The following is a 25,554-nucleotide window of genomic DNA, read 5'->3' on the forward strand; positions in this document are numbered from 1 at the left end:
GTTGTCTTTGCATTTATAAGATATTTTCATAAGGGGTAGAAATTTTCCAGACCCACAATTCTTGTCATTGTAATACAAAATATCACGAGCTTCGGATTAGATTAGCACATGATTAAAATGGTTTGAACTTCCCCAGGCCATCTTTGCGCACTTCGCAATATCCAGTGGCTCCCTCAGGACTCAAGCTGCATGCAAGGAATTGAACAGCCACGTGGAAACAGCATAAAACAGGATTGAGTTTCATTTCATAAGAGTCCCGTTACAGAGTACATCAAATTTCAGAGACAACACGGCATATAAACTCTGCCATGGCCTTATCTAAGATCATTCCTGGCAAGGAGGTTGAATTTCAAACAAGGAGTCACAATGTCTCCAGGAAAGTGCCAGAGACAGAAGACAGATGGGGGCGGGGGACTCTCAACCCATGTATTTGTATTCATACCTAGAGAGAGCCAAGGAGAAAGATACTAAAGAAAGAGATACAGGAAACTTATCGGATAATATACACTGACCTTCCAAAAACTGAATCATCTGATTGCAGATACATCCAACTACACAGGAAGCAAACCCAGAGAACAGAAGGAAGCAAGGCAAATAATAACAGCAGTGTGAAAGTGTGAATACTTGAAAGCAGAATTGTCTTTCACATACTTTCAGATCCGAAATACCTTGCTGTTTTTAGACCTGGCACATAGCTTTTAGGCTCAGAGAAAATGAAGTCAAAAACATTTTACTTGATGCCAAGGCAAGAAGTAAGAATTCATTTTATACAGCAGGGACTCCTCAATCAGGGTAAGATACTTTAGTTTAAACTTTCAACATCATCTTAGGTGAGGCAGTGGCATGAGCCTTGCAGATTTGCAAATGCTCCCAACCATGGACAGGAAATTCCTAATACAGGAGAAAATAGGATTCAAAATGGCGCCAATGAGCCAAGGACTTGTTGTTGTCATTAGCGGCTATCAAGTCTGCTCCGGACTCATAGCAACTCCATGCACAGCAGAATCAAACTGTTTAGACCCATAGGGCTTTCAGGAATAAATCTCCAGGCCTTTCTTCCTAATCCGTTGTCGTCTGAAAGCTCTGCTGAAGCCCATTCAGCATCATAGAAACAAACCACAGACAGACTAGTGATGACTGGATTTCAGGTGCACTGGCCAGGAATCGAACCCAGGACTCTTGCAGGAAAGGCAAGAATTCTACTTCTAAGCCACTACTGCCCCATGAGCCAAGGAGGGGGCCAAGGAAATAAAATGATATTCATTACTCACACTCTTAGAACTGAGAGAAGAACTTTTAGGGAGAAAAAAAACAAACAATTAAAACTAACCAAATTAAGAGGAGATATGGCCAAATGCTTTTATAAACCAAAAAACCAAACCCGTTGCCATCAAGTTGATTCCAACTCATAGGGATCCTACAGGACAAAGTAGCACTGCCCCATAGAGTTTCCAAGGAGCGCCTGGTGGATTCGAACTGCCGACCTTTCAGTTAGCAGCTGTAGCTCTTAACCACTACGCCACCAGGATTTCCAAGATGCTATTATACCAGGGTATTTTTCAATATGAGGCCAAGAGCTGTTAGTGAGGGATGCTACCCTTAGCCTCTGCTTCAGTATCACAATACTTCTCAGAAGCCCTGTTCCAAAGGGCCATACCAATACTGGATGAAAAGGGTGACTAATACACATATAATGTATTACAGTTAGTTTAAAAATGATTTCACACTCTATTTTATTTGATGCCTGCCATATAAGGACAAAGTTTAAAAATGCATCTCCAGTTTAAAAATGTACAGATGAAGTCTACAGGACTAATAGTCTACACAAACCACCACCTCTTCTACCCTGAGACCAGAAGAACTAAATGGTTCCCGGCTACCACTACCAACCATTCTGATCTGGGACACAATAGATGGTCCTAGATAGAATGGGAGAAAAATGTAGAACAAAACTTAAATTCTTAAAAAAGGCCAAAGTTACTGGATTGGTTGAGACTAGAGGAAGCCCCCAAACTATCGCCCTTTAAACTTTGAACTGAAACCACTCCCAGAGGTCACCTTTAGGCTAAAAACAGATTAGCTCATGGAATAAATAATATCACCCATGAATGCTGTGCTCCTTTTAAAAAATTGTCTATGTGAGACCTAATGGTCAACAATTACCGTAAAGCAAGGATGAGAAGGTAAGGAGATTCAGGGAAGCTAGATTAATGGAAATGGAATAACCAGGATGAAAATAATGAGAATGCTGACAAATTGTGACTAATGTAAGCAATATCACTGAACGATACATACAGAAATTGTTAAAAGGGAACTTAATTTGCTGTGTAAACTTTTACCAAAAACACAATAAATTATAGAAAAAAATGCACAAATGAGTTCATAAAAATATAGTACTTTCCTAAAATCACACAGCTATTAAGTGGCACATTAGGGTTCAAGTTCAGGTCTTCTGAGTCCAAGTCTGGAGTTTGGTTCTCTCCAGCAGCCCAAGGGAACCACAACCTCCATGCCCTCCGCAGAAGATTTTTCTCTAAGTCAATGAAACATGAAGTTTATCTGGAATTTGTAGAACCCCAAGAAGACAGAACTCAAGAGGACACAGAACTAGAGATTACTGCAGAATTCAGGACAAATGATTAATTAATCATATTAGCAACAAATGGCCTTGTCCAGGACAGTGTATTGAATGCTTAGATATACGACTGGTAGCATAAAAGCAATCTCATCCTATTTTTCCAGAGGCTATTCTGGTCTTCCCAGGAATAGTGTATCCATTTGTCAATGGAGCAACTCAAGAAAGACTGGAAAAGTTGGCTGATATTAAGAGGTAAGATTTGATAAAAATTAAAATGTTTGAAAGAAGATGCTAACCAAGACTGCAGTGATTAGAAAAACTTAGTAAAAAGCCTAAAATATCAGAGAAGTCATTTTTAGCCAAAAAAAGTAATGCTTCTCTTTCAATAAAACAAATGTCACGTGTACCAGTTCTTTTCTAGCTAAAACAAAGGGAAAATCTGCCTGGATGAAGAAAAAAGATACAGGCAAAGGGAAGGAGTTCCTCATAGCAGTTTTTTGAACCCAGAAATATTTTGTTGAAAAACATTGTAAAATCTCTTTCTCTCCCTAAGGATACTTTTAATTAGGTACTCCTTTATAAAATGACTAATAGTTTAAAACGACAGATTAATTTTTCAAACCACTATATCGATGTACCTAATTTTTTTTTTAACCTAGTTTGTTTCCAGACATGGAGATTGCCTAGTAACTGCATGAAAAGCCTCACACCAGAGAGCTGTAGCCCTGTCTGGATGAACTTCAGACAGTATCATGTCTCAAGTCAATTTTCCATCCAAGTGTCCTAACCCTCTGCCATTGGCAGCCAGCTACATAAGCAGAGCCTCTAAAATGTTTCCCAGAGTATGAATAAAATGCTGCCAGGTTCAAGGATGCATCACACAAAATGAAGGCACAGACCCAGGGAACCAGAAAACCTGCCTTCTGATAAGAAAGGAAAGAGAACAAACATGAAAAATGTTATCGTGACTTTATTCCAGTTGAAAAAAAGAATTGTTGTGTCTGAAAACTATTGCTTCTGTGAACTTTCATTCTGTGAACTTCCATTTCATCCACTGAAAAACCAAATCTTTGAAAATATGTTATTTCTTTATTTGGCATTTGGTAATACATAACTGGCTATTTACATCCCCAGACATCTATATCTATATATAAATAGACAGGTCGTCTCCCCGAAAAGGCATAGTTCCTGCCTTTCAAAGGTTTGTTATATTATTTCATACCCCCAGTACTTTTCACAACGACCTTTACATAATGCAAATTTCATCACAGATGTGTGACATTTATGTGGCAACTTACATCTCGTTTCAGGCCATTTTTAGCAGGTTGAATTCCTACACGCCCACTCAAGGCAAGCCAGATCACATCTCTCCTCCCTGATGCCCACGAGAGAAGAAAAAAAAGAGCTTCCTTTTCCTCTGGCACCTCAAAATCTCACGTTTTATACAGACTGATCTACTACAAGAGTGTCTCTTCCAACATGATTTGAAACTATCCATTCAAATATCTGTTTGCATCATTTAGAAAAAAAATATATTGACACTTTATTAGGCACCAGGCTCTATGTTAGGGTACAGTGGACAAGACAGTTATTTAGAAAGTCAAAATCAATCAACCTTCCCCAAATTATTTTCCTTGATAATTTACTGACTAAGCATCTTGCCTGGTTTCTGACTTCTTCTGGAAGTTAAGCTGTTAACCAAGTCTTATCCTCGTTGCTGAAAGTGAAGATGACTTGAAGTGCTTACTGATGAAGATCAAAGGCCACAGCCTTCAGTATGGATTACACCTCAACGTCAAGAAAGCAAAACTCCTCACAACTGGACCAATGAGCAACATCATGGTAAACAGAGAAAAGATTGAAGTTGTCAAGAATTTCGTTTTACTTGGATCCATAGTCAACGCCCATGGATGCAGCAGTCAAGAAATTCTGTTGTACATAATAGGGTCGCTCTGAGTCAGAAACGACTCGACGGCACCTAACAACAACAATTCTTTAAATCTTAAAGTGCAATTCACCAGAACCCTTAAAGATCTTCCTCTTGAATTTTACTTTTTTTTTTTTTATGGAGGGGCAGGGACGCAACTTCTTTTTGAGGTACCAGAGAAAAACATAGGAGTGGAAGATAAAATTTTTGGGTACAATTTTCAGGCATATCCACTACAGATATGAAAATTCATCAACAAACCTCCCCCGGAAGGATCTGCAGCCTATTTCAGAAAAGGACATTTAAGACAAAAGTAATTTTAAAGACGAGCTCAAAAGTCTATCTGCTTAACCAGTGGCTCTAAATCGATTTGGATTCTTCTTTTTATAAGTTTTCAATTTTTGTACTCTATGGGCTCTAATTATGTCTCTCTAAAATCTTTGGACTTCAGGTCAGTAATTCTAGATGCTCTTTCTTAACCAATATTTCTGGCTTAGCTATCTCTGGAAGGAATTTTAAGGAGACGAAGTACTCACAAAATCAAATATAAAGAAAGGAGCCATAAATTGTCAAACCAGGAACATTTGACAGGACAAAATCAATCTACTTCACTTAAAATGTGAGGAATAAAATTTTTGCTTAAAAAAAAAAAAGCTATTTCAGTAATGAAATATGTACGTAAGGAGTGAACACCAAGAGCACCCAATAGTCAAAGCTTAGCTTAAGTTTGGTTTCTTCTATATAAGTAACCAAAAAAGCACATTTGTGAATTTTAAATAAAAGCAATGCAGTGCAAAACTCACTTCGTATTTTCATTTCTTTATTATTATTCTTATTATTCTTATTATTATTATTATTATTATTATTATTATTATTATTATTATTTTAGCTTACATAGACATTAAGCTTGCAGGCCTGACTTGTAGTTTTTACTTTTACATGTAAAGAGTGTACCCACCAGAGGAAGATTTTTTTTCACCATCTCTTATTTCTCTAACTATAATCTTAAATCCCTAGGATATCAGCAGCTGAAATCAAATGGCGAAGAGCTACTTACCTTCAAGGTCTTCCTCCTGATAAGTCACAATTTCTTTATCTCCCTCCAAATGAACTGCTGCAGAGAGAAGAGTTGATGCTCAATTTGATGTCCAAAGATTTCCTAAAGAAACAACTCATTTTCCTAACCGTCTGCAAGGTCCGAATCACCTTCACGTTAGAATTATAACATACACACGACTCAGGAATAATCAGAGTTGATATTTTAGAACCTGTACTAACAATACTTGGCACTTCTCAGCTCTTTGTAGTGGAATCAAAAGGTAACCCAGTAAGGGAAATAGAGCAGCTCATTTAAAACCGTAATTAAGGGACCAATCCCATTAAGAAATCTGTGTCATGTGAAATTAATATTCAGTAATAGGGTGACTTGGTTTCAAGGCCTTTCAAGTCTCATTAAGTGTTGGAATTATACCATCAGTGGAGTAAAAATGTGTTAAAGGTCTAATTCTGAACGAATTTGAGTGGATTTCAGAGAAGAGCATTATGAAGGTGCAGCACACTGGTTTTAAAGTCGCAGTGTCGGCCTGGCTGTATCCACTCCTGAAGTGACAATGATGGAGACATTAGAGGCCCCTGAAATATTGCTGAACGATGCTCCTCGTCTGAGGACAGTCTCAGCCTCGTTCAAGGTTGGAGAGTAAAAGAAAAAGAACAAATCACACATAAAACAGCCAAAAGTTTCCCAGTCATAGCCAGGACTTAAAATTTTAGTGACTTACCTTGTAACCTTCTCAGGTCAACAGGGTCAAGAGCAGCCACAGCTTCAGAGACCCTAGAAGGTCTGCTAATGCCTGCGCTATTGACCGCCCGCACCCGGAATATGTATGATCTGCCTTCAAAAAGTCCAGTCACCGGGTATTTGCAGATTTTGACTGGGGCATCATTGCACTGAACCCAATTGTTAGTTCCTACTTCACACCTTCAAATAAAAAGGAAAGTTACAGAATAACAAATCTATGGGTGTCATAAATATACACACATATATAACAATTAAATCGGGAAAATACATCAAATTGGTAAAATCTATGCTCTTAGAATATCGATTTACACCAAGAGTGATATAAATCAACTCTAATATACAGAGCTATTCAGGAAATGTTGAGAGAGAGAGAGAGTGCACGCTCAGGTGGTACAACAGTTAAGCGCTCAATTGCTAACCAAAGGGTTGGCGGTTCAAACACACCCAGCACCTGCAAGGGAGAAAGGCCTGGAGATCTACTTCCGTAAAGATTACAGACTAGAAAACCCTAAGAAAAAAAGGAAGTTCTAATCTGTCATCTGGGGTTGAGGGCAACCAACAACAACATGTATTTGTGCTGAGCCTTTACAATTTAGGGTTAGATAACAACGTCTGCTTTCAAATGCATTTAGGCAAAATCTTCTAAGGAAATTATCTTAAATCTACCAGTTTTTGTTCTTTTTCCAACTTACATCACAAAAAAGCAGGGTGTCCCTAAGTTCCCTGGCACACCTGTTGCCAAGGCACAGAAAATGAAATAGGTCCTCACTCCACGTCCCTAAACACACTTCTCACTCTGTTGAGCCACTGCTGTCAGTTCTCATCAAAATGCAGGCTCACGGTGTACTTCAAATAATGTTGAGCTGTTTCCTTCTAGAACATTTCTCATGTTGAATTTTGAAGCTTTTTGAAAACACTAAGTTTTAACCAACAACCTGGAAAGGCAGACAAGATGCACCTCCATTTCTCACAGGTTAGGAAATTTAAGTTCAAAAATTTCATGTGAAATTCCCAGGAGAAACGAGCAAGTTCATAAAATTAGCCTTTCTGAGGTGTTCAACCTCAGAACTGCATAGGTATTTTAGAAAAAATGAACTCTCTCTTTTCTCCTAACTATTCAGGCTTCTTCATGAAAGTTCTAAGATCCATAATGTGATGCTTTGTTTTAACCAACACTGAAAGTTTGGCAGGAGAAAAAAAAAAAAAAAAACCCTCAACATAAAACAACACCTGCAAGTTACAAGGACAGGAGGGAGTGCAGAAAGGAAACTGCGGCCTCCCGTTCCAAAAACGCTTTGTTCCTTTTTTTTTTTTTTTTTTTAATGGCGGGGGAGGATCGTGGATTATTAACTGAGAAGGTACATGAAGTGGTTTCTGCAAACATGGTTGGAAAAATTATCAAATGTCACAGGAGAATGGAAAATCGTTTTTGTTTTGTAATTCGTGGTAGATCCTGAACAATGCACACTACAAATCTGTCTCTAAACCAAAAACCAAACCGACCGCTGTTGAGTAGATTCTGACTCATTGCGACCCTATATGACAGAGTAGAACTGCCCCACTGGGTTTCCCAGACTGTAAATCTTCCTGAAACAGCCTCTTTATTTTATTGTGCTATATATATATATATATATATATATATATATGTTTGTGTGTGTATGCTTATATATATATTTTATTGTGAGATATATATACCTCGATCCAACCAAAAATGGTAAAATGAATTTACATATAGAAAAATATCCAAGTATATTTCCCACGATAATGTTCATTTCAGGAAAGAGTCTATCCCTGGAAGAATGCAAGGTGCACTCACCTGTCGATGAAATAGCCAATGACAGGACTCTCGATGGTTGTGTTGGGAGGCTTCCACGTCACGATGACGTAATCTCGGTTTGCATCATGGCACTGCAAATCCATAGGCGCTCCTGGAGCCCCTGTGACCAATGGGTCAGCATCTGGGGCGGAGGGAACATAGAAATGACGAGTGTTTCAGAGTAACTTCTAAGTTTGGGGGTCCTCCTAAAGCTCACTGACAGCTTCTTCAAACTCAAAATTGTATGCACTTGATTTGATCCACTGTTTAATCAAATTGCTTGAATATATAACCTCAGTAATCCACCTACTAAATCTAAGTGGCATTTTTTTTTTTACTATGATAGATTGGTGACAAATCTATTTATGAGTAAAATTTTTAAAAACTCAAAACATCAAAACCTCTATAACAAATGCCAATTTGTTGTTGTTGTTAAGTTGAATCAAAAATGGAGGCTCACCTTCTCTTGATTTCATGTTGTTAAAAATTTACTGATAAAATGATATTAGTAATTTGGTCTTTTAACCCTCTGAGAAATATTATCTTGGATACTCCTGTATTTGAAAACCCTTAGAATAATTGAGATTTATCAAAAAATTTTTCTGCAGGTTGTGAGCAATTGTTTGGGTCAATACTCTATTTGTTTATTTCACAGCCTATTTACAAGCACAATGCAATTAAGTTTTGTTTTCAAATTTTAATTACAGCTGCCCTGAAGTCCACAGAGCTATTTAGAAAGTTAATACACTGAACATTTTATTTCCATATCTAAAATATGTATTTATTCAGGAACCATGGCTACGTTATACATTCTTAGCAGTGTAAGCGTTATGTAGTTTCTTGTTTGAGTCTCCTCAGCATATTAAAAGCTAAGATTTCTTGAGATTGAGCCAAATATTTTCTCTTGCTCTCAAAATCTTAGGAAAATCGTCAGAACTGTTAGACTCCGCCATACTTACATTATCTTCTTCCTGTTGGTGGTACTGAATAAGCAAGGCCATTAAGCTACGTCGCATTGATCGCATTTTTATGGAGCGCCACATCTTGCCAGAAGGCATACACAGAGAATGGAAGGTACATTTTAGTGCCAACCTAATAAAAATGGTAAAACTTTCTCAAAGTGTCTAAAATCAAAGCCTGGCAGCTTTGTGTTATCTCATGGTTGTGGGGAAGGTGGGATGTATTGGTTTGTTTGTTTTACGTTGTTCTTTTTTTTTTTTTTAAGATAAAGTATTCCCTAATGATATAGCCTTTTCCTTTATCCTCCAATCTAACTGATCCAGTGTGGGAGTGGAAAAATAATACACTAACAACATTATTATCATCACACATAAGCCTGGGAAGCTGGAGGTGGGTATAAAGGCAAACAAAACGTTGAACAATAGGTAAGGACTAGGTCCCAGTCAATCAGAATGAACAGCAACCACAGCTCTGGAGCCAGAGTGAAGGGATTTGTCTAGGTAGACAGAACACTCAGAGACCCAGGATGTAGTTATTAGTACACTAGAATAGAATAGAATATTTGATAGCTTAATAACAGATTCAGCTGTGGTCCATAGAGAAGCCCAGGGGGTACAGTGGTTAAGAGCTAGGCTGTTAGCCAAAAGGTCGGCAGTTTGAATCTGCCAGCTGATCCTGGGAAACCCTATGGGGCAGTTCTACTCTGTCTTCTCGGGTTGCTATGAGTCCAAACTGACACTCTGGCAACTGGTTTTGTGCCTTTGAGAGGCGACTGACTGTAATCCCAGAGGCTAAGGTGGGGACACCCTGGAGCAGACACAGGGACAGGCCCCTGGATAGGTGCTGAACCAAGCATAACCAAGCCATCTTCTGAGCAGTCACACAATGCCCAAAGACTGGGACCGCGACATTGCAATGGAAACTCTCAAGGTCCAGGTTCCTACAAAACTTAAATCCCGGCTCCTCCACCTTAGAGAAGAGCCTCAATACTGTCATTTGAAAAATGAAATCAGTAATATTTTCTTACAAAATTGTAAATATATCTGTATGTAAATTTTACATACTACAAATACATACATATTTTACATAATACAATTATATATAATTTATATGGATATAAACTGTGCCTGGATTATTCTGAACTTTTTTCTTTTGATAAAATAGGATTAATAAAGCCTACTTCATAGGGCTGTTGTCAGGATTAAATGTGACAATATAAGGAGGACAGTTCACATGTTGCCTGATAATAAGCATTCCATAAATCTTGTAGTTGTTGTTGTTAGATGCCGTCGAGTCGGTTCCTATGCAAAACGACCCCGTGTACAACAGAACAAAACATTGTGCAGTCCTGCACCATCCTCCCAATCCTTGCTATGCGTGAGCCCATCATTACAGCTCCTGTGTCCATCCATCTCCTTGAGGGTCTTCCTCTCTTTCATCGACCCTCTACTTTACCAAGCATGATGTCCTTCTCCAGGGACTGGTCCCTTCTGATAACATGCCCAAAGTATGTGAGACAAAGTCTTGACATCCTTGCTTTCAAGGACCATTCTGGCCATATTCCTTCCGAGATGAACCAGTTCATTCTCCTAACAGTCCATGGTATATTCAATATTCTTCACCAACACCACAATTCAAAGGCATCAATTCTTCTTCGGTCTTCCTTATTCATTGTCCAGTTTTCACATGTATGTGAGGCAACTGAAAACACCATGGCTTGGGTCAGGTGCACCTTAGTCCTCAAGGTGACGTCTTTGCTTTTTAACATTTTAAAGAGATCTTTTGCAGCAGATTTGCCCAATGAAATACATCATTTGATTTCTTGACTGCTGCTTCCATAGGCATTGCTTGTGGATCCAAGTAAAGTGAAATCCTTGACAACTTCGATATTTTCTCCATTTATCATGATGTTGCTTATTGGTCCAGCTGTGAGGATTTTGTTTTCTTTATGTTGAGATGTAATCCATACTGAAATCTGTAGTCTTTGATCTTCATCAGTAAGTGCTTCAAATTCTATTCACTTTCAGCAAGCAAGGTTGTGTCTTGTCTTCTGCTTATCGCAGGTTGTTAGTTAGTCTTCCTCCAATTCTGTTGCAGAGTTCTTCTTCATAGAGTCCAGCTTCTCAGGTTGTTTGCTCAGCATAGAGATTGAATAAGTATGGTGAAAGGATACAACTCTGACACACACCTTTCCTGATTTTAAACCACACAGCATTCCTTTGTTCTGTTTAAACGACTGCCTCTTTGTCTATGTACAGGTTCCTCTTGAGCACAATTAAGCGTTTTAGAATTCCCATTCTTCACGATGTTACATATAATTTGTTATGATCTTAGGTATAAATCTTAGCTGCCATTATTATTACAATCATCTTAAACATTAATTTAATTAAAGCTGGTGGTAATAACAGTAACAGTAGTTGTCACCATTGTCTCTTCTTTTTTAGCGCAAGTCTAGAGGGAGTGAAGAGGTAGTAGAGACATAAAGAAGTTCCTTACCAGGAATTCCCTGCCAGGTGTGTCAGGCTGTGGGCCCCCCTCTTGTGCTGAGTTCCCCCAAGAATTAGTAAATTTGGTGTATTTGCATGTATATTATTAGGAGTCATTATATAAATTCTAGTAATTTTATAAACTATTAGAAAAAATTATGATTCCAATCTATTCCAATTATAGATGACTTATTTCATCTATCTATTGTCAGGGTGTGATTCAGTGTGCTTGTGCACCTAAAAAACACCTAGTTGCCTATCAGCTAAGTTTCTAAGAACCAAAAACAATGTTTCCGACGTCATGCTCCTTATGCTCAGTTGCCTTTATCTTTCCGTATCTTGGACATCTCACCCTATTGCACATTCTTAGGTCTTTGCTGTAACAATCCTCACACCCACACACCCTTACCTCTAACAAACAGAAAGGCACTGTGGTCAGTCACGCCGCCTCTTGAAACGATTCTCAAGGTATAGAGGCCCTCGTCATCCTTATTCAGGTGGCTGAATGACAAGGAGGCCTGGCCTTCCCCAAAGAACATCTTGGTCCACTTCGATTCTTTCAGTAGCACATCTGAAAGAGCATTAAAATTCAGGATTTGCCTCAGAAACCAACAGAAGAAAATGTTAAGTGGAAATTTGTATCGTATCACGGCAGAGGACTATTAAACCTGACGCCAGCGAGCTAAGCTTTGGCTTCATAAAAAGCTAAAAGCTGTTCTACATAAAGCACGCATGCAAATGAATGTAAGCTGTGAAGAAGAATTTACAATCTAGAGCATAAGGTCAATATCCTGAATGTCCTAGGAAGACCGCTAGCTTGCATTCAGATAAACCTGGCTTAAGCTCCCTACTCGCTGCCTCTCAGCTGAATGGCTGTTCTCCAATTCCAGTTTCCTCAGGACCCCTGCAAGGATTCTAGTAGCGTCTACCTCATTAGGTTTTTACTTGAAGTAAATGTTCTCATGTCCAGGAAGCACTTCATCTAGACAAGAGCATAGAAAAAGTCTCCAGTCAATGGTACCTAGAAATAAATAATAAAAATACCAACAAACCAATAGACAAAAGAGCAATAAAATAAACAAGCAGTTTGTAAGAGAAGAGACACGAATGGAGAATTAGCTTCTGAAAAACCATTCAACACTGATAATCAAGGAAATGCCAGATAAAATAACGGGAAACTGTTTTTTGCCTACTAAGCTTGGCAGATGAGGAAAGGGCACCACCCACAATTGGGAAGGGCGGAAAGACACACCCAGGTCCTTCTAGCCGGGTGCGATTACACAGAGGGCAAGGGGAGAATGCTTGTCAAAAGCCATAAAGGATGTGTGCAGTTTGGGATGACAATAAAAATTCTACACATTTCCCCAAGATTCTAAAGAGAGGTGCAGGTAAGGATTTTATTCCAGAATTATTTATAACACAAGAAAAACTGAACCAACTCAAAAGCCCGCGTATATGAGAAGTAGGCACATTCACATAATGCAATACAATAGTGTACAGCTAGTGGAGTGAAATGACAGCCAGCATTATCATGGAAGCATGTATGGTAATTGTTAAATGAAAAGGAGAGGGACTTCTAATTGAATCCTTATAGATTTCAAATTGTTCCCTACAGATAGAGCCATGTATTTTATACCAGGGTGGTAATTATGAGTTTGGGGGCTGGAGAAATTAATTTATTTTTACTGTTATGCAACAAGTACACATTGATTTTTTTATAAGAAAAAAAGTATTTGCATTTTTTTTAATTTTCAAAAATAAGCAATATATCAAACTTGACTGGCAAAGTTGGGGATACTCCTGGCCCACATGGGGTGTGACTTTTGCCCTAGAGTGTTTCAAAGGTCAAGGCCTCACTTGTCAGCACTGTGAATAAAATGATGATCATGCAATAAAAATAAATATCAGAAAGCGTTTTTTTCCATTTTTATCTCTTTCACAGAGGAATTGACAGTGCCTGATACATTCGTGCTGTCCGTAAGGTGCCATTGAGTCAGTTCTGACTCATAGTGACCCCGGAACACTGCCCGGTCCTGCACCATCCTCACAATCATTGCTATGTTTGAGCCTACTGTTGCAGCCCCGGTGTGGATCCATGATACACAGTAAATTTAATAAAAATGCAATACACGGTAATATGATACAATACAATAAAAACAAAAAATACAAAAAAAAATAATTTGTGGGCAGAACATCTTTGCAGGTATTGTAATAACCATAAAGCTACGTGAATGTTATCAAAGTTGAAAGGAAAAACTCTGGAGGCTATATAGTGAAATTCTTTCCTCCAATGGATATGTGATTAGAGGATTACAATAAAATGTATGTACCTAATGGCTAAATTTTACATTTGCAAAGAACATAACATAAACTCATAGACTATATCAAAGTTAAAAAAAAAAAAGCCTTAAAACATTTAATGTTAAAAATATTGGGTTGATTAGAATACTATGGATTTTCTCAACATTCATATGCTTTCATTTTTTTGTGATGATGTTTGACTTGTAAATCTGAGCTCAGCGGAAAGGTACCCAAATTTCACAAAGTTAACCAGACTTTTATGTGTATGGATACACGTAGCATCTCAGCATACATGTACGTATCCTTTAAAATATTAGAAAAGTCAGGTATATTTTTTTCTACATCATTCTCTCAGTTTGATATGATCTTTTAAACTTTTTAAAGGTATCAAGTAAGAAAAAAATTAACCTTGGTATTCAGTAATCTTCTACAGTCTTAAAGCCTGGATTATTCCAAAGGTCAAATGTTCGCTCATATTATCAAGGGTTTCAAGAGTATCAAAGACATTTGCGACGTAACCCACGTTCATTGTAAGCCGGGCTAACGTCCGCACCAGTAATGACTGGGTTTGTCTTGCTGATTTTGATGCCTGAAATGTGGACACTTGCACTTAGGGTTTAGTATCAAGGCTGTCCATAATCCAACGCCAGCACACCTGATCAAGTATATTCACCGTTATTCCCCTTAAAAACTCCATCCCAGGCAGATTAATCTACTTGTTGTCCTCTGAAAATACCAAACTCCTGAATTACTTTTTAATACTGCTTCTCCTTCGCCACGTACTGAGGTGGTGCTCAGCACTGGTTGCACACACCGGAACCACCTGGGAAACTCACACAGAAGCGGAGAGCCCAGTCCCACCTCTGCCTAATTGAATTAGAATCTCTGGTCAATGGCAAACAGAACATTTAAAAAATCTCCCCAGGGACCGTAAGGTACACCCAGGATCCACAGTCCAGATCCTGACCCTCATAGCTTGCCTCTCTTCACAGCCAAATCCAACAGGAAGTCCACTGTGGGGTATTTAAGAAGCTCCATACTAAGGCGAGTTAACACGAAGTCCAGTTTGTTTGCCCATCCTCGTACCCCAAACCAAACCAAACCCGCTGCCCTCTAGTCGATTCCAACTGATAGCCACTCTAGAGAACAGAGTAGAACTGCCTCCCAGGGTTTCCAAGGTTGTAAATCTTTACAGAAACAGGCTGCCACATCTTTCTCCCTCACAGCGGTTGGTGGATTCGAACTGTCAACCTTTCAGATGGCAATCAAGTTCAAATAATTTTTCACTGCAACTCTAGTCTCCATTTTGGGTGACAACTTATTTTTTTTTTTTTTTTTTTTTGCTCTGGCTGAGTGTTTACAACTTAGCTAGAGGAACAACTTGGTAAATCATCATGGACTCATGTTTTCACTAAGAATGAAAACCTTGCAGCAGACCCCAGACCCTCTACTGGAGCATCAATTGTCTACAGCAGCCTCATCCTCCAGAAACTGAGCTCTGCTGCCGTGGGGGACCTCTTCCTATCCATGCAAAGGGTGGATATACATACTTCCAGGACATGAGCCCTCTCAAAATATCAGCTCCGACTTTGATTAAACTTCCTGCGGTTAGTTGAAATATGAGATGAAACACTTGGCTGGAATCCTTTCCTTCTTTAAGGGAATGAATCGCCTTACAAAGAGCAATTTGGCCTTTATCCTTGGTTGCTGAGAGATAATCTTTGAAATTTCCTGAGCAATTGAGGTATCTTTTGTTATCTAGACCTAAAGACTAAACCAGAGGATTCATGCTAAGGAGTTGGGGGCTGACCAAGCCAGATATCATGGCCTGATATCAGCTGACCTGAGGGAGGGGAGCATGATTCAATATGCAATGAGGCCTCAATTTAACTTCACAATGAAGCTAGTAAAGTCTCAGGACCAGACATCTCGACATGGGCAGCATGCTCTTTTTGGAACACAGAAGCTCCTATACCTTACCCCACACAACTCTCCTTTATGCTGGTCCTGATTTGTGTCTTTTGCTATCATAAATCTGTAATGATTCCAGAGAATTATTGAACCCAAAGGAGTATTGGGAGCCAGCAGGTGGAAGTGAGAGAACCCAGGGAATGTCCCCGGCTTATGGCTGGCATCCCAAGGGGGGTAGTAAAGCCCCAAATTTGTGGCCAGCAGGTCTGAAGTAAGGGTGTCCTGTGGACTCCCAAACTTGCAGCTGGCGTCTGCCTATTTGACAATCTGAAGGGTGATGTTCTTTTAGCTTGTGAGATCTACCTAGCTCTAGGCGGCCGGTGTCAGAGACGACTGACAAGTGGGAAAGTGGAGATTTGATTAATCCTCACATTTTGGGGATTGGATTTATGTCAATTTTTATCTATGAACCTTCCTTCCCTAACTCCTCTTGATCCTTCAAAGGCGAGTCTGGCTTCCACCTCTTCCAGGCAGCCTGCCCTGATAACTCTGACCCATTGTGATTTTCATATCTGTAAGTTCACAGAACGGGCCTAAGTCAGTACTGATGCTTTGCCTTGTGTCATATGTTACTGTTTATTCTACCAGTGTTACTTTGTAGATGTTGATATTATACATTCAAAAAGTCTGGGAACTGCTAACTGTTTATGAAAGAGACATAGGGGAAAGCTCGAGATTCAGCATCTGGTTGCTTTAATCTCTAGCTCTATCACTTCCTTGCTGGGTCACAGTGGAAAAACAACTGACCTCTCTGAATCTTTGTTTCCTCATATTGAAAAAACAAGTAACAATACCTACTTCAAGTGTAGTTTTTAGTCTTAGAGATAATATTGAAGGCTGCTAACAGTACCTGTCATGTAGTAGATACTCATCAAATTATAATTGTTACTGTTTTTGGGGCTTGGTGGCACCGTGGTTAAGAGCTCGGCTGCTAACCAAAAGGTCGGCAGTTTGAATCCACCAGCGGCTCCTTGGAAATTCTATGGGGCAGTTCTACTCTGTCCTATAGGGTCGCTATGAGTCAGAATCAACTTGATGGCAACTGGGTTTTTTGTTGGTTTGGTTTGGTCTGGTTTATTGTTGTTAGACACAGTGGAGTCGATTCTCAACTCATAGTGACCCCACGTGACAGAATATGCTTTACCCTTTAAGGGAGCAGATCTCCAGGTCTTTCTCCTGAGAAGCTGCTGGGGGGATTCGAACCACCAACCCTTCAGTTAGCAGCTAAGCACTTAACCCTCGTGCCACCAGGTCTCCTTAAATTATGCTTAGGATTGTTACTTCTACCATTTCCGTCATTATTTTTTATCCTCAGCCTTTAAGTAAGGTAATGTACTTAGATCAGGCATTTTACATAAACATAAACTCAAGCAATTATTTCAGCTATGTTCTCAGCTCTAGCTACACACCTAGACGGACTCCCATAGTGTTTAATACTTTTTTATGCAGTGACTCCCACTACTGAATTCTCCTGCCCTGACCTCTCCCCAAAGCTTCAGACTCATATACCATTCTGCATATCCAACATCTCTCCTGGAACGTCTAACAGACATCTCAAAATTAACAAGCCTAAAACTAAATTCAACAAGCCTGGATGGCCTAAGATTTACTTGTGCCATCAGCTATTAAGCCAAAGGCTGGATGTTCAAACCTGCTCAGCAGCTTTGCCAAAAAGCCTGGAAATCTGCTTCTGTAAAGATGACAGCCAGGAAAACCCTATGGAGAAGTTCCACTCTGTAACTGCACCATAGGGGTCATCGTGAGTCAGGGGACCACCCAAGAGCAGCTAACAACTATGACAAAACTGAATTCTTGATTTCCCACTCCCTAGCTGCTTCCTGGAAACCCTGGTGGTATAGTGGTTAGGTGCTATGGCTGCTAACCAAAGGGTTGGCAGTTTGAATCTGCCAGGCACTCCTTGGAAACCCTATGGGGCAGTTCTACTCTGTCCTATAGGGTCACTATGAGTCGGAATGGACTCGACGGCAGTAGGTTTGGTTTGTTGTTTTTTTTAAGCTGCTTCCTGCCCAAACTTCTCCAGTGAGTAATATATTACCAGCCACCTAGTTTCTCAAGCTGAAGTCCTAGGAATAACAGGTGACTCTTTTCCTCCCATCCTTCACTTCCAACGTGTTGGCAAGTCCTGTTAGAACAAAACAAATCCTGAATCTCACTGCTTTCCACCTCCTTCCCCTCAACACCCTAGTCCAAGCCACCACGACCTCCCCCTCTAGATTCAACCACAGCCTCCTAAATGGCAACCCTGTTCCCACAATACCCCCGCAACCCTCTGCTCTGCCTCCAGAGAGACAGTTTCACAACATGAGTTTAAGTTCTGTGCCATATGTCCTTCATTTGCTCAAAACCTTCCATAACTTCCCATCACACTGAAAATAAAATAGAACCTCCTCATCACGGCCTTCACCATCTGTATTTTATACCTGATTATCTCCTTCCTTCCTACTCATTCCTCTCCAGGCACGCGGCTCTTACTGTCCTTTGAAGAAGCAAGGATTTCTTCCTATCTCAAGGTCTTTGCTTTTGTCCTTTTCCCCGTATGGGCTGCTCTGGATGTTGATAAATCTTGCTCCCTCGCTTCATGCAGGTGTCTTCTCAGACAGCAGCTCCTCAGAGAGGTCTTTTTTATTGCCAATAGTTCCTCATTCATCAATAATCCTTCATCCTTCATCCCCTTAGCTGGCTTTATTTTGTTTCATCGTCCTTCTTAGTGACTGATACCCATTGTCATTGGGGTGAGTCCAGCTCATGGTGACCCCCTGTGTTACAGAGTAGAACTGTGCCATGGGATTTTCTTGGCTATAATCTTTACAGAAGCAGTTTGCCAGGCCTTTCTTCCCTGGTGCCACTGGGTGAGTTTGAACTGCCAACATTTAGGTAACCAGGTAAATGCAAACCACCTGCACCACCTAGGGGTCTTAGTGACTTTGCATCATATATTTACTTTTTTTTTTTTTTTTTTTTTGCCTTTTACCTGTCACCCACAGTAGAATAAAAGTCCATGAACCCGAAGCCTTTGTACATTTTGTTTACAGCTAATTTCTCAGCCTAGAAAAGAGCCCGACTTCCTATAGGAGCCCAGTAACTATCTGTGGCAGGACTGAGTGGATCAGAGGTGGGTAACAACATAACACCGTTTACACTGCACACTGAGTTTGCCTCCATTCCTTTGTGTGCATCCTTGCCAGCTGGGCCCTGGCTAAAATGCAAAATCCATGATGGCAGAGGTGATATCAGTCCTATTTACTGCCAAGTCCACCAGGCGGGGCATGTCACACTTCACTAAATGTGTGCTTTCAAAATATGCTTAAATTTACTGCTACCTTTGCTAAGCCTTACCAAGGACGAATCCAGAGGCAATATCAACATGCAGGGCTTGAGTTGTTTTGTCTAACGATTGCAGTAGGCCTTTAATAGAGTTGCTAGATCCATGGGAGGAGGCACCGGTTCTCAGGAGAACTCACAGCTGCCTGGCTTCCAGCCCACTGGGTGTTGGCTACAAATTACAGAGTCCTACTTACATAAATGTTCTTTTCTTCTAAGGACGAAGGCAGTGGCTGTGGGTCTCTAGAGGGTTATACATCAGAAAACACCTTTCAGTGGATGTCTTAGCTATCCGGTGCTGCTGTAACAGAAATACCACAAGTAGATGGCTTTAACCAAAACCAAAAAACCAAACCCAGTGCCATCGAGTCAATTCCGACTTATAGCGACCCTACAGGACAGAGTAGGACTGCCCCATAGGGTTCCCAAGGAGTGCCTGGCGGATTCAAACTGCCGAACCTTTGGTTAGCAGCTGTAGCACTTAACCACTATGCCACCAGGGTTTCCAGGTGCTTTAGCAAAGAGAAATTTATTTTCTCACAGTCTAGGAGGGTAGAAGTCTGAATTCAGGGTGCCAGCTCCAGGGGAAGCTTTCTCTTTCTGTTGGCTCTGGAGAAAGCTTCTGGTCATCCATCTTCCCTGGTCTAGGAGCTTCATAGCGCAGGGACCCTGGGTCCAAAGGACTCGCTATTCTCCTGACTCTTGTTTCTTGATGGTATGGGGTCCCCCTGTCTCTCTGCTCACTTCTCTCTTTTGTATCTCAAGAGATTAACTTAAAATACAACCTAATCTTATAGATTGAGTCCTGCCTCATTAGCATAACTGCCACTAACCCTGCCTCATCAACATCATAAAGGTAGGATTTACAACACACAGAAAAATCACATCAGATGACAAAATGGTGGGCAACCACACAATACTGGGAATCACGACCTAGCCAATTTTGGTGGGACACAATTCAATCCAAGACAGTGGGGTATAGCTTTGGATGTGAAAAACTTCACAACTGATCTGAATTTCCAAAATGAGACCAGGTTACTTACAGTGGGTGATGACCCTGATGAGTATTTTAGGGAGCTGGTTTCTCTCTGGTCAAGTTCTTTACACACTAACGGGAAAATTGTCCTTCATTATTAAATATGTAGTCAGTAGATGTATAAACCGAGCAGGGCCCAGAGGCCAAATTTGCTGCTTAACTTCAGCAGGATGTCTGTGTAGAGGCCAGTTTCTGAAACCCAGGCCCGTTCCTTCATTTCTAATTACCTTATCATTGCTTCCAAAGCAGGACCACGAGCGAATCACACCCAAAAGAGTTTCAGGTTTTATCATAAGTAACCAAGGCTTTCTCTTCCGTGATTGCTTCAGTACGGTAGCTCTAGAGTACTAATCCATTTTAAATTGTGTCAGTAATTCCCAATTTCCTGTTTGCATAGTCAATTTCTTCATACCTGTTAGGGGATTTCCTTCAGTTGACTGACATTGCCTCTGGGGCTTACCAGCCACCTGGTGAGTCTCAGCTTATTAATTTTAAATAGTAAAAAATACCCCCCTTGCATTTTAATGTTTAAAAATAAGCCAAGGAGGATAGTCTCCACTGCTTTCCATTTGAATAATAAGGTCTACGAAGATCTGATTACGACTGCTAACGTGGAGCCGCTCTGACGACTAAATCCCGCTCACACATCACAAAGACCTAACCAGAAGTGGAAGACCAAGTGTCAGAATAAGAATGATTTTTATGACAATATATATTCCATCCAAATTGGTTTCTAAAACTGCCATATCAACAGAATTCTAGGCACTTCCCTGCCACCAGAAAAAAAGAAAAAAAAATTCCATTTCTCTCCAGAAAGAGTACTCACAATGCTAAATCTCCTCGGCCACTCTCTCTGTCTCCTCTCCCTCTTCCTTTCTTTCTCTCTCTCTCTCTGTCTCTTTCTCAGCTGGCTTGAACAGAGGCCATGGCTATCACTATTCTAACAGCAAATCCTAGGTGACGACGCCCCTACAGACCTAGCGATTCATTCCTAGTCTGCTATGTGGAAGGCCACATGTGTATCTCTGTGCTTGGAATGTGTTTTGCATTTTTCTGCCTTCCTGCTTGGACACACAAGACTCCTCCTTCTTCTCCTCCAGTGAAGAGCATTCTCGTCTTTCAAGAATCTTTTTTCTTTTTTTTTCCCAGAAAGCTTCCCTTCATCACTCCAAACTGACTAGCTGAGCCTCACTTGTGCGTGGCCACTACCCAAGTATCTGGCAAATTATCACAGCCTCTTCAGGAATATTTCTTATACTTTAAAAGGACGTTGCCTTATAATTGTATATAATTTTGTCCAAACAAATTATCAATATTTTATGGGCAGGAATGGAATCACGTATTTCTTTAGAATATTTTGCATCATGTGAGGTCCTGGATAAATATATGGGAACAACTCTCTGAGATTCAGTCCAAATAGAAAACAAGTTTGCACTAGAAGCAACATCCCAGAGAAGACGAAGGAGAAATTTACTTCTAGAATTTATTTGCCTAAATATAGAAGCAAGGAACTACTTGTGACTGCTAAAGCAACACTGCATGGTGGTTAAGGACAGAGACTCTGGAACCAGATCCTTGAGTTCAAATCCCAGCTCTGCCACTTACCGGTGGAAGATCCTTGAGCAGTTTCCTCGTCTATAATATGGAGTTAATAGCTGTACCTAACTTCCACAATTGTTATAAAAATTTAGTGAATAAGCTTTAGTAAAGATCAGCTATTGTGTTAGTTGAGGAAGAAAATAAATGACACCTCCCTCTTTTTTTTTTTAACTCACGTAGATACCCCTTCACATGTCTATTAAAAAATCTCTGAGCAACTGTTACATTCAGATACCCCCAGTCAACCTCTCAACAGTTCCCCCGGATGAATTTCAAGGTCACCGACACTGCCAAGTCCTCTCTAAAAAATTAGTTTTTATATAAGTAGTTGAAGGATCAGTAACACTTGCACAAGCGGCTTTATTCACATGGGATCACTTTCTCAGAGGTTTGGGTTGGTTTCTGACTTACCGTCTCTGTACCACTCGGCTCTCGGCTGCACTCTTTTCAGTTCTGGAGTAATCAAGAGAGTACACTTGAGGGTCAGAGTTTCGCCTTCTCTCCTAAAGGTGACCCCGAATTTCTCCAAAAACTGAACATCAAAGTGGGTATACGGAATCACAGACGAGAAGGGCACTGCACAAGGTCAATCAGACACGGTTACATCAGCTGGGTTGCGCAGACCTTCAGCACAGCAGATAAACGTCATGCTGCTGCCACAAATTTTTGTTTCGTCACCATGACGTTGTGCTTACTTTCTCAAAACAGCCACTTCTGAAGAATCAGAAGAAAACAGCCCCAGAATTTTATTTTGTCATGTGTGCCAAAGGAGGATAGACAACCATGGATGTACACGAAGGCGACTTGGAATCTGAACCACGTCTTATGAGGAAAGGGTTTTAAGTTCTATGTTGACCCCAAAAATGTTTGAGTTTAGGCAACTCATATCAACTCTGAGGCCACAGTTTTCTCCTCTTCAAAATAAACCGTGGTATATTCATCAACAGAATGTCATTTATACTCCAGTCAGAATGAGTTAACTAGCACCGTAGGTATCACCTTGATTAAATCTCAAAAATATAAGGCTTAGCAAAAAAAAAAAAAGTAAGTTACAATAGAAAACCTAAAGTGAATTTTAAAAACAAGCCAACTTATTTCCAAGTACATGCATATCGTGAAAGTTTACGAAATAGCTGTAAATTTCAAAATAGTGGTTCCCTCTCAAAAGGAAGGCATAGAACGGGAAAGAGCATAGTGATTTAATCATCTGTGGCGTAGTGGTTAAGTGCTATGGCTGCTAACCAAAAGGTCGGCGGTTCGAATCCACCAGGCGCTCCTTGGAAACTCTATAGGGTAGTTCTACTCTGTCCTATAGGGTCGCTATGAGTCGGAATCAACTCAAAGGCGATGGGTTTTGGTGATGGTTTTACGTCTTTAAAAATAACTGAGATTTCATTGAACTGGATGTTTTAAAGCGGCTAATTTTACGTTGTGCCAATTTCACCACAATAAGTAAAAAAAAGAATAACTGAAGCAAAATTGACGAAATATTTACATTTGTTAAATATGGGTGGTGAATACATAAGCTTCTGTTATATTTTTGTCTATACTTTTCAGTATGTTGTAAATATTTCAAAATTTTTGCTTAGGAAGATAAAAAATTTGATAAATAGAAGAAAACTAGGTGTTGGGGCCAGGTAAACTCTGAGAAACATGCAGCTTCTTGAATAAAAAGCAAAAAAAAACCATTGCCGTCGAGTTGATTCTGACTCAGCAACTCATAGGACAGGGTAGAACTGCCCCATGGGGCATCCGAGGAGTGGCTGGGTGAATTCGAACTCTCGACGTTTTGGTTAGCAGCTGAGCTCTTAACCTCTGTGCCACCTGGGCTCCACCGCATGGATACACATGGACAATTCTCCAAATCAAACTTATTTTGTCCTCAGGATCTGAAGAACACCTCAGATGTTTGTGAGCACGCCAATTCTCAGATCTCAGTCACTCATCACCCTTGTATTTAACCTGAACTTTTTCCAACTTTCCAGTTAGCCATCTTGGACTCCACCAAGTGTTGAATATTAGCCCATACAACAAAATTAGCACAGAAATCTCCAAAAGTAAACTAAGCCAGGAGGTATTCCGTGGCTGCAAGAAAGACACTACACTCGATCATAGTTTTGGTCCACTCTTCACTCAACAACACTCAATTTGTAACACCTAGGTGTCAAATTGTGATAAAATTAAAGATTCTGTGAGAACATGTAATTACGCTTCTGGAAGTTCACGTAAAATCTATACCTCATTCCCAAAACCATAATTAAGACATTTTTAAAGTAAACATCCTCAAGTCACATAATTCCTCAATGCCAACAGCATGATTGCCCTCCTCCACCCTCACCTGACTTGAGACAACCCATCTTCTTGGCCTTCTAGTCTACAACTAGCCATGGAACTCAGAAGGAGGCTCACCTCATTACAGGGTCGCTACAGGCCGCTTCGACAATAGGGGACCGGGTGAAGCACATTATGTATGATAAAGCCACTTTGTGGAACAGTGTGCCTCATTAAACATTACGGTTTAATGGAAATACTAACAACAAAACAATGGCTGAAAAAGCAGTATACCAGCCAAAAAAAAGCAAGTTGCCCAAGATAAGGGACATAACTTAGGATATATTATGTATATAAGAAAAAATAATTCTAAAACTTTTAAAGCCAGACCTCAAGCCAGTTTCTGACCAGTCATTGATTCATTCCATTTTGATCTGAAGTGGCTATTCCTTATAAACGACCACAGAGATTTTGGGGTGAAAAACAAAGTATCCTTAAATGTAAAATGTGATAATATTATGCATTCATATCAAGGATTCAGATTTTTTTTCCCAGTTCAAAACATAAAGTCTCTCAAGGCCACACTTTGCAGTTTCTAAAAATACCAACTAATTAAATAATTACATGAGAAAAAAACTGTCAGCATTCTCCCATTAGCCATGAAAATCTTGGAGTGTTTTTTAATAGATTTGTTTAATTAACCCATAGAAAATAATTTTCTAATTATATGCATCATTTTGTTCTCAAACACTTTTCTACACAAAAAGAAGAAATATACTTGCATCCAATTGGTAGTCTCACAGAGTGGAACGGCTCCTCATCTCTAAATCCTGTAAAACAATGAAGCCAACATTGTAAAGGAAGAATAAGGAAAATGGAGACATTTCCTCTCCTGGGCGTGAGTACTCACTTCTCACAAGCACCGCAGCATTGGTGGACACTTGTCCGTGGGCATTCGTTGCCACGGCCGTGTATGTTGCAGTATCATCAAAGTCTGCCCTTTTAAAGAAAAAAAAAAAAAAGACAAAACTCTAAATATGCTGTGGGAGTTTTCTGTAATAGTTGGTGACCCAAATTTGAACAAAAACATTCTTCAAAAGCAAAACTTATGACCTAGATCATGTGTTAATGAACGTTTTGCTCAAGACCAACGCCAGCTCTATCCTTAGAACCTCGTGGCGGCGCACAGTATTAATTACAGACATGGGCAAACGTTTGATCCTGGACTACGGTTTGACTTTGGCTTTGAGGGAAAAAACAAATACAAAAAAACCTACCAGCACCTCCTAAAATCCCTTAGCTTCATTTTCAGGGCGAAATCTATATTCCATTTGGGCCTTATGTTTCTATCTCTATAGGATTAGCCGTTCTGTCTTGTCAATGAGAAGGCTCCGGTTACGTCAACTTATGGTCTGACAGAACGATTCGTGACAGAACAGGAAACGGATATGCCTCAGAGCATTCGGTAA

The 25,554-nt window shown here is 40.0% G+C and overlaps 1 protein-coding gene across 3 annotated transcripts in view; it reads right to left on the reverse strand.

Moving 5' to 3' along the window:
- Nucleotides 1-25,554, reverse strand: part of MYOM2 (myomesin 2) — a 113,910-nt gene that overhangs the window by 60,707 nt on the left and 27,649 nt on the right. For all 3 annotated transcript variants that reach the window (XM_049903610.1, XM_049903611.1, XM_049903609.1), the window contains exons 7-13: nt 24,996-25,084; nt 24,868-24,915; nt 22,226-22,390; nt 11,975-12,136; nt 8,120-8,261; nt 6,284-6,483; nt 5,563-5,619 (exon numbers count right to left, since the gene is read on the reverse strand). In XM_049903610.1, coding sequence (XP_049759567.1) covers nt 5,563-5,619; nt 6,284-6,483; nt 8,120-8,261; nt 11,975-12,136; nt 22,226-22,390; nt 24,868-24,915; nt 24,996-25,084 — 863 coding nt within the window. The remainder of the gene's footprint in view (nt 1-5,562; nt 5,620-6,283; nt 6,484-8,119; nt 8,262-11,974; nt 12,137-22,225; nt 22,391-24,867; nt 24,916-24,995; nt 25,085-25,554) is intronic.

Source organism: Elephas maximus, chromosome 12, assembly GCF_024166365.1.
Source record: "Elephas maximus indicus isolate mEleMax1 chromosome 12, mEleMax1 primary haplotype, whole genome shotgun sequence".
NCBI lineage: Eukaryota > Metazoa > Chordata > Mammalia > Proboscidea > Elephantidae > Elephas > Elephas maximus.